The 10,562-nt window shown below is 37.9% G+C and overlaps 1 protein-coding gene across 8 annotated transcripts in view; it reads right to left on the bottom strand.

Annotated features, from left to right (window-relative positions):
* LOC136850635 (uncharacterized) overlaps positions 1-7,515 on the bottom strand; it is a 123,166-nt gene extending 115,651 nt beyond the window's left edge. For 4 of the 8 annotated variants that reach the window (XM_067124358.1, XM_067124352.1, XM_067124356.1 and 1 more), the window contains exon 1: positions 7,087-7,515. In XM_067124358.1, the coding sequence (XP_066980459.1) occupies positions 7,087-7,095 (9 nt within the window). In that variant the 5' untranslated portion in view covers positions 7,096-7,515. Of the gene's footprint in view, positions 1-3,241; positions 3,535-7,086 lie in introns of those variants that run through there. The other 4 variants (XM_067124354.1, XM_067124360.1, XM_067124359.1 and 1 more) reach the window with 4 other exon arrangements.
* Between the last annotated feature and the right edge of the window lie 3,047 nt (positions 7,516-10,562).

Here is a 10,562-nt window from a genome sequence, read left to right as displayed (position 1 = left end):
CAAGCATGTATCTTCATCCTTCAAACTGAAAAACAGAAATCCTGTCCACATGTGGAGCTGCCAGTAAGTAACGAACATGTCAGTGAAAATCAGACCGCAGTTTGGTGCCACATTTACAACCCTGACCAGACCATTTAATTCCAATATCATATATACTTCTACACTTCAAACTGATAATCGTTTACCATAAAATTACATATCAAAGAATGTGCACTAAAACTGTTGGCAAGTTCGATTAAGTATCACACGAAATTTCAAATAACTGAATTAAATTGTATCTCGTGAGAAGCTAGTTTATAATACAAGTACTCTCATCCTGAGAAAATGCAGTGAGTTGACGATACTTAGGCGAAGCTCCTAAAACAGGTTGAGTGACATTGTGAAACCACCTGTTATTAGCACTGGGCTGCAACATCAGAGTAAGCACAGTACATGCTACAAGCAACGACTCTCCACATATCAAGCTCCTGTTTGGATTACTACTAATATAAAAAATAGCAATGCAGAATAACAAGAAAAATAAATGTTTTAATATAAATATATGTGCAATTAAATAATTTTCAATGCGATCTTATTCCAGCATAATTTGTACAACCACGGACCTTACATTCAATATCCATGCCACTGCGAAAAACACTATTGTAAATGGGTTCATTTTGCTGTATAACTATCTATCAGATTGTTAACTTGAACTATCAACATAAGTAAGTTTGTATTACGGAGGTATCATGTCATTCCACGAAGCTTCCAGCGCGACGCTAAAGAGAGGTGTGAACCGATAATTAGCCTATGTACAACACTAAAATAATAGAACTATACACAGTGGTGTGTATTTATAGCCTATGCATAAATCATCTCCATAACTACGGACACAACTATCTATATAATGCTTTTGCTAATCATATTTTCAGTTATTTAATATCTATACTGCTTCAAGTTTTTGTAACAATTATTACACTCTAGTGTTAAAGAACCCACCTTTTTTTGTAATTCCTTCAATGTTGGTCCATTTTAACGCTGATGTCACGACTAATTAATCACTTACTACATACTGTTAATAACTGTAAGCATTAGGTGTCCCACGTGCATGAGACACTTAACACCCACAGTCGTTATAGGATGCCAGGCGTGTCTTTATATTTTAATATAGAAAGGTTTCCAGGTGAGAGTAAATGTGGGCAGGAATAAGGTCACCTGTGTCATGAATACTAACAGGATGGTGGAGAATGGAAACGGGTGATACGTCTGGTTACATGGGTAAATATGAAAATGATGCTATTATGGGAGAGCTGTTGTGTCATATAACAGGTGAAGCAAGGAGAGTATCATACATTAAGCACAAAATTAGGGAAAGATGTGGAGTCTTAGCAGCTAAGGTGGGAACGTATGAAAATAATTCTGAGTCAAGTCTCATTTACTGAAGTGAAGTGTGGAAGCTGAGCGGAAATATAAAAACTTGAAGAGAATATGAATTGAGAAGTGAGACACTTCAGATACACATTAGTGGAAAAAGGGGAAAGAATGAATAAAAATAAACTCTTGAGATAGACCGGCCATGTGGAAAAAATGACGGATAATAGGTCGGCGTACAAAGTGCACTTTTTATCTGATTGGCTGGAGAGTGCAAAAGGTCAACATCAACTGTCTAGTTTCCCTGAAGACTCCACTACATCAATTGGCTGGCTTGGGCATGGGATTGTCCTGGCATAAAGCTGGCTTAATCTAAAACAACACACCACTTGGTATATAATTTGGACCCATTACAAAGGAGGAAGACCTGGCAAAGTATTTGATAAATGAATCAAAGTAGATATTAGAAAGTCTGGGCCTTAATTTTCAGAAAGTGCTAAATTCAAGAAATACAAAGCATGAATGGTACAGTGTGTGAGGGGAGGTTTGATACATTTCTGTATGTGTGTATGGGGCAGTTGTAAGTTTTCTACACCTGAGATTCATACAAAACTCGGCAATTCAATATGAAAACTGCAAAAACTACAAAAACTGCAAGGTTTTTTCAAAAAAAGATCACCATGCCAGGGGAGGTAACCTAATGTTGTTGTTGTTGTTTGTGTGTTATATTATATATATATATATATATATATATATATATATATATATATATATATATATATATATATATAAACAAAGTAATCAAGTAAAGACTGCTCAGTTGTCATCAAGATTATTCATAACATGGTGGATGACATGAAACAGATAAAGACTAGTACGGTGCCCATTTGGGAAAGCTTACTTTTTTAAGCAGGCCACCACGTCTGTCCTACAGTGAGCAAAAGACTGTTATAGAATGATCACCATAGGCCTACTATGTAATCCTGGTAAAATAAAATTGTGCATTTCTAGGCAGCAGCAAAGATTAAAATTACATCTGCTCTGGGTTGACATAGCCTGGCGATACTAAACTTCCACTTCCCTGTCCCGAGAGCCTACTACCGCCCGCCCCCAAAACCTCCTGTAAAGAATTCCGTAATATTCTATTTTCATACACTATAATCAAATGAGAAAGTGCCGACTAGCAACTCTGTTCCAGGTGTGGTAATTTTTGTCCACACCATGAGACGTAGACATGATGATCATGAAAGGCTTGCAAATTTCCTGGTTTCGGCAACTCTGGCGCAGCCTATCCTACTTCAGCTTAATCTGTTGCATGGGTTGGGTAGCCTAACTGTCACGTGGATGAAGTAGCCTCTATTAAATGATAGTTAGGATACAACGGGTAACCTTACATAATAGGATCAAGAAGTAATTGCGTGGGTCCTATACAAAGTCTAACGTAATGATATAACCTCAGGCCAAGTTTCAGGTTCCCGATACTGTTTACTGGAATACATACACGGCCTATCACTACAATTAATTTACTTTCCTAGGGGCAGTTTCTCTTTTGTTAACTGACAATGTTGGGCACTATGAAACTTACCATTAACTGTTATAACATTTGACTGACTGCTACACAGGCTAGCCTATACCGTTATCATACATAAATATTTAACTGAGAAAGACTCCCACCTCGACTTAATAAATGTTTATCAAAACGAGCTTTGGATAAGTTGCTTTCTTCGCCAAGGTGAGTCAAGTTTTCCAGAATCTGTTAACAATAAACAGGCCAAAGGTAGTATACTACAGGCCTAATGGGTGGTTATTGGTCTTCCTATGACTACAGCTAAATTACCATACTGCAATGTTTACAAATATAACTCTTGAAGTACAGATAAATCATACTTACATTATCTTGATTTCAATGCATTATTGTCAGTTGGGGCTGATTCAGAACCTACTTTCCTACTTCATTTCCTCCTCAAACAATGATGGCGATCTTTGACAGAAAGATATGAGATTCATAGCTTAAGTCTTGTTACCAATTATATTCGTTGCTTTCACCAAATCTATCGGCAAGGTGATAAACGTTGCTAGAATGGGCGTTCATGGGACACAGCTTTAATTGGACAACTTTGAAGACAAATTTGACATTAAAAGGACCAACTGGCATTTGGTTACAAGACGTCACAGTAACGTCTTGTGTTATTCCGCTGTAGAATCACATCGTAAATTCATTGGCAAAATCTTCAATCTATTTGTTGTCGGTTGTTAATGGTGATTACATCAATGAGTTTATCATAAGTAATGCTACTTATATTATGTAAAATTATAACAGAGTACGTAAAATTGTTATTCATGGTAATAGACGGCACCGATACGGGACTACTTTCCATGCGGAATTGGAGTCCAGTACAGGAGTTCCTAATAACAGGGTTATTAGGTTCTATAGTCCTTTATCGTATACTTCAGAGATTGATGTAAGGGGAAAATGTCATAGTATACTAGCATGCTTCTCCTATAAAGGTGAAATGTTAAATTAAACACGCCCCCCCCCTTTTTTCTCTCTCTCTCTCTCTTTTGTTTCATTGAGCGACAAAGACAATAACAAAACAAGTCTTATTTATGCCTTTTGCGTCTGTCTTACTTCTTTCTTCACAGACACAAAGAAGCTTGATTCTTTTGTTACTGTTTCTATTATGAGAATGGCTGATGCCAAAACCCCCCCTTTTTTTTTTTTTTTTTTTGCAACAGCGACGAGCACAATGGTGATAACAGTAATGCCACTAACAATGATGAAACAATTATGATGGAAACAGTACCGTTGAGACCATAAACTTGGTAATGACAGAACAAGAAAGAAATTATCCCATCGTCCACTCCCTACGGGCATACAGACAACCTGAAGGCATCATTGACTGAACGAGTATTAATATCAGCAGATGGGAACATCATGGTTTTTCAAAATATTCAGTATTTGTGTTTAAAAAAAGGCTTCGTACTCCCACTCATCCCATTCCTGGCAACCATCTATCAACGAAATACCTGACACTTTTACAGGAAGGTTTTCCAGTGCTTTCATCCTTTGCCCAATAAGTCAAAGAAGGTTTAAATATATTTGAAATAAATTAAATACTTTTTTAACCTTTAAATATTTAGTGTCTAATTTGTCTGTCAGCACTGGCTAGAAAGAAGAGCAATTTTATGGATACAGTGCTGAGAAAGAGCAGCAGCTGGAGGTATAATTTATCATTAATATGAAGTGGAAATGGCAGATCATTATTTTGAGACGAAAGTTGAACGGGTGGCATTATATGTAAGTTCATACAATAGAATTGAGTAGTGTGTAGGAAAAAATAGTTGAAAAGGGAACAGGACCAAAGGAGTTATTGAATACCATGCATTATTCAATGACTGGGCCAGTGAGTCGGCTGAAATCAGTGCAGGTATAAGTATGTAAGAAGAGGTAATAAAACCAGGCAGTGACGGGATATTTAAAATAGTGATTTAGCGGAGGAAAAACTAAATTGTTTAAAATGCAGTTGCAAGACAAAAGAAATTCCATGATAGTATATTAGGTGATGAACAAACTGAGCAAGAAGGGGAGAAATACTAAAAATTTAATAGTAAATTTCAGTAAGCATCTAGGAATATGTAGGGGAGAAAAGGTTGTAAGGGAGGAAGTGAAAAGCGGGAAGAAACCGTAATGAACAAATAGACCATAGAATAGATAATGCAAATGGAATGCTACCTGAAGACAACGTAGCTCCGTGTAAATGGGGTGAGTCTTCTGAAGAGTTATTAAATGTTTAAGATAGGAGAACAGGAGCTCTGAATGACACAAGAGTCGAAGGGCGCGACATAAGTTTCAGAATGTTTATATCAAGGTGGTCGCTGAAGATGTAAGAAGGGCAATGAAAAGTCGAGGAATAGAAAGCACCAGAAGTTGACGGGACTGAAGTAAAAGTGTGATGCTATTGTACAATGGTGATAATGTGACTGAATAATTGACCAAGGTGTAGACGGTAAGTCTGGTTGAGAAAAAGATTTTAGAGGAATGGAAGAGCGTAATAATTATTTCTTTGTCTTAGTAAGTATAATAGGTGCCTGTAAGATTTATAATAGTCTAATAATATTGTGAAGTATACCGGGAAAGGTTCACGTAGGATTTTACTCAGAAAATAAGAAGGGAACAAGGACTGATACGATAAGAACCGTATGGATTTATGCAAGGGAGAGAGCAAGTGGAAAAAATATTAGCTGTGAAAGTGTTGTGTGAGAAGTTCGACTGTGGAGGGAAAAAGCATTAACTTGATACATAGACATTCGGGAACTTATGATAGAATGATAGATGCAATGTGAAGGTTGTGAAGTAATTTGTCATGTTCAGTAACATCTGAAGATGAACATGAACCAGGTATTGAAATGTAAAGATGGAAGAGTGACTGGTTTCATTTAAAAGATCAAAACCCAAGGATCTAAAATGCCTGCATAACTGTTCAATGTTTTTGTGGACGAAGTGATGAGAGAAGTATAAGGAAAGACAGATGTATGCAGAGTAGATGGATAAGAAAAACAGTTGAGAATGGAATATGAGTTGACTAACATTTGCTAATGATAGAGAATTGGTTGGTGATAGTGAAGATAAGCTGCGGAGGCTGGCAGAATAATTTTAAATATTTGTAAAAAAAAAAAAAAAAAAAAAAAAAAAAAGTTTGAGTGAATGTTAGCGTAAATGAAGCCCAAAAGATGGAGAAATGAAATGTCACCCAGGATAAAGACAGAATGAAATAGTTTCATATGTGTACTTGGGAGTAGGTGAAATTAATGATGGAAGAATGAGCGACGACGTAAGTCACAGAACTGTGGAAACTAGGATGATAACATGATTCCTACAAGAGTTTTGTAAGTGAGTCTAAAGAGGTAAAAGTTGTAATGTATGACTGTAAAGTCAACGCTCCTTCATGGAGCAAAGCCTGCATGTTGAATGTAAATGAGAGAAAACGTAGAAGCTTTGAGAGGAACTGTTTGGAGTTGTACATGATGAGTCAGAAAACTTGAACTATACAGGGAAGTGGTAAAAGGGTTGGGGTAAGCGAAAAGACCCATGAAATTGTTTTATTATGGTTTGGACATGTATAAAGATGGGCAATGACGAAGTTGGTAGAAAGAAATGCTGTGTTTGTGTTTGCGAATTTTAATTGCATATAATTGCCTTTGGAACTTGCAAAACTTGAGAAAGTACGTTATCAATCAAAATATACTTTTCCGGCCGAGTAGTTATGGTAACAATATTTGTAAAGCACTGACTTCTCCTGCGTTAGTTGATGATACGGTGCAACGTCATCTATGATATCACTCTGATCATTACTAGAGTAACTCAAGTTTTGCTTCATTAATATGTTCCCGTGAAGTTATCATGTAAAATGACCACATGCTTCACCAGAACATGTTAAAGATAAAAATCTGTAATATCACGCCTTATATTAAAGCTTAATTAAACCTGTGACGGGGATTTATTTTTGAGAGAGGGCGGCCACCGTGATGTAATACCGGAAGAAGCTTATTCGCTAAAATTCCCAGCTTGGGGAAAACGCACTCGACACCATCTAATACTTTCAGTGAAGACTGTTGTTGAACATCTCAAAAGTTATGAATTTGATCAAAAACCTAAAAATACACCTTCGGTATTTCAAAATATACAGAAAGTAGAAAAAAGTGTGAATTTTACATTAGGTGACTGGAGCTACTCACCACTGTCATTTTGCCTGCGGAGTGTTTTCCGTTCCTCTTCCTATATTTTACGAGACTTCTCTCCTGGTCCACCAGATGTTATCAGGGGCCTTCTTGCGTATCACACTTTGGGGCTGTTGGGTCTAGCCCCGAGGGACAGGATCAGCAACACATCCTTTGCTTCCCTCGGGGCATTCTAGCCCTAGAGAAACAAATATATTCCAGGATACTTGCGGTAACGGGTCCACTGTTGCATAGGAGGATTTTTTTCCTTTTTATTCTAGTGTATACAAATAACGTCAAACGGATGATAGCGAGATTGGAAGAAGAAGATTTGAGGAAGGTAGTAGGAAGGGAGCAGTAGCAGACGAGACACCGCAGTCAGGGAAAGACTGCCCCTGCCAAAAAGGCTGGTGCCCCTCCTGCCTTGCCTGCCTGCTGCCGGCGCCATCGAGCGCCTGTCTTTATTTATATATAGAAACCGGCTCCCCCTCTCCCCAGTCTTCCTTCTTCCTCAATCCTCTTCTTATTTTCTCTATCCATCAATCTAACTCTCTATCACTCGCTCCTTATTTACCTTCCGGTACGTTGCTATACCCAACTCATTCATCCTTAGCACATGGACTGATACCCCTACGTATGGGGCTAAACTTCCACCTTCTTCCTTCTCTCATTTTCCCTTCGGGCTTGGGCTGCGTAAAGTGGTTGTCCCCTTGAAGTTTCTTCGTTCTTCTTGTCAAAGTGCGCCAATTAATGATAACACCACATCTGACATGCATAAAAAATTGTAAAAGAGTATCCGGGACTTATTGCAGTAGCAATGTAGTTTTCTATTAACAATAAAAAACCAAACTTTAATGTACTTTATAATCCTCCAGTATTAACTGCACGCTGATATAATAATAATGAATGGGCGTCACCTGGCATCAGCATTCAAACAAAACAGTTCTTGTTAATTAGCGGCTCTTTCGGCACCTGCCATCAATTTGCGGGTAAAGGCTCCCAGAGTTATACGAAGGGAGACAAATTAGTATGCTCACTTGGTTCAGTCATTCTTTGTAGTGTTCTTTCAAGGTCAAATGATTAAAATGGGTTGTGTTCAGTGATTAAATCTAGCGGGCCGAGTGGTAAATACGTTGTGTCAAGTTCAGTAATTACAATGTCAAAGAACAGACCGTCAGATTTCCAGCCGTTAAATGCTACTAATTCAGGCCATTGCCATAGATGTTGTTACTGCCTAATGGGACCTTTAATCTGAATTCGTCCCTGAGTTTAGTTCTACAATGATGTCTCTCTTGACATATCAGTAGGCCCAAAGAAATTCTTTAGGTGAAATGGTGCGTCAAGGTCTAAGGCTCACATGCCCTGTACAGGGGTTGTGATTGTGAATATTGCATGGATTCATTCCAAGTCGCGCAATACAATTGAGCACAATTTAAGATCTTCATTGTTATTCGTTGATAATAAATTCTGTGTACTTACTGAACAGAATATAAAATTTAAGTCAAAGGCCAAAGCACTAGGACCTATTAGGTCATTCACGCTGAATGAGAAATTGCTATTAAAAAGGTCTGAAAGGTGTAACAGAAGGAAAACCTCGCAGTTGCACTATGAAACAATTGTTAGGAGATGGTGGAAAGTCAGATGGAAGAAAGAGAATATGAACGGAGATACAGTGAAAGGAATGAAATGGGCTGCAGCTGGGGCCGAAGGGAAGCTGCAAAGAACCTTAAGTAATGACTACAGTGCACCGCACGAGGTGCACTAGTGGCCCTACCCCCTACGGAGGTGTATTTACTGAAGACGTGAGTCTGCTTGCGGAGTACTTCATATGATAATGCTATATGGGTGAGCGTTGCTACAGCAATTTTCGAAACAGACCTATTTTATACGTGTTCACAGCGTCTGAAGTTACTGTCCTTAGCATGTCACACGTAAATAACTTGTAAATTAATGATTAATGCAACAGTTATGATGTGAAGACCTCCTTTGTATGTGTTCACGGCGTCTGAAGTTACTGTCACGCGTAAATAGCATGTGCATGAATCATTAATGCAACAGTTATGAACTATTACATTTACGAATAGCATCCCCCCTTGTTAGCTGACTAAAAAGTACTGTTCATTAAAGGGTTTGTTGATTTTTAGGTGTAGTATAAGATCAAGGTATATAATCGTTCATTTTCACATGAAACCTGATGATGCATTATACTGACACTCATGAGTTTAATAAATATGTGTATATTGTGTAAATCGCCTTCTCCTCTTTTTTCGTTATGCTCATGACTTGCATAAATCCTGCAACACCTTTGGGTTTTAATTTATTATATATATATATATATATATATATATATATATATATATATATATATATATGTGTGTGTGTGTGTGTGTGTGTGTGTGTGTGTGTACATATGTGTGTGTGTATACCCTCGACAGGGGCTGACTGCAGAGAAAAAAAACAAAACGGCCAGTGCTATATTCAGACTTCAACTGCTAAGTATCTGATGAATGACATGAACAGAAAACTCCTACAACATTAGCTACTCCAATCAACTATAAAAAAGGCTCAACAGCGATACATCGGACATTATGCCTATACTGCCTCAGTCACAATTACCTTACATTCTCCTGCTTCCTGGATATTAGGGCCCCGCATTCCAGTACCTCACGCCTTCTTCTCGTCCCAACTCCCAGCACTTTCAGTTATAAATATTTCGTCAACCTACCATGCTTCCACTATTTCGATGGCCAAACACTCTGATCCGTATTTTCATTTACACTAACCCTTATAACACTTCTGCGTCTCTAGTGCCTCAGCGTTTGAGTCATTCCTCTTGTGCCACATATAATACAGCAAAATTACATGACATCATGCCTTTTTCAACATTTTTTCGAGCATTCACATTTAACATCCAAATTCCACTTCCACGAAGGAGAGTTGGTTCAACAATCTCTTCAGTTATTTCCACTAAGGCTTCAAAAAACCCCAGCTCTCTTCCTAATCTTTTGCACACTCATTCCTAGCTTCACCTAATCAGTAACTCTCCTCTTCTCTCACCAAACCATCAACCATTATATTTACTTCGAAACATCAGTTCAAATCAACTACCATTCTTCTGCCATCCAAGCCAGCATTTATTGGTCCCTCCTCCTGGTTTTCATGTACCTTCAAAGCCTTAATCTTGATTATACTTAGTCTAAGCTTCCTCCTCTCAAGAAATCTTATGAACTTTTTCACTAGTCTCTGCTAATTCCCTTCACTTTTCCACAAATGGTAGGCTACTATATCACTGTAACATTATCCATTCCACACCACATTCAAGACTCATTTTCTTATCCTACAACTTTGCACCTATTAATAACTGCTATAACTTCTCACATTATTCCTTCCATTTCAATTCAGCTTCTTTCAATCACTTTTACACCAAACCAGCCACTTTCCCATCTACACGTTGCTCTTCCTCGCTTCCGTCATACAATTTTTATCTCTTTCCA

This window comes from Macrobrachium rosenbergii, chromosome 22 (assembly GCF_040412425.1).
Source record: "Macrobrachium rosenbergii isolate ZJJX-2024 chromosome 22, ASM4041242v1, whole genome shotgun sequence".
Lineage (NCBI taxonomy): Eukaryota > Metazoa > Arthropoda > Malacostraca > Decapoda > Palaemonidae > Macrobrachium > Macrobrachium rosenbergii.
This window is presented reverse-complemented; position numbering and strand designations above follow the sequence as displayed.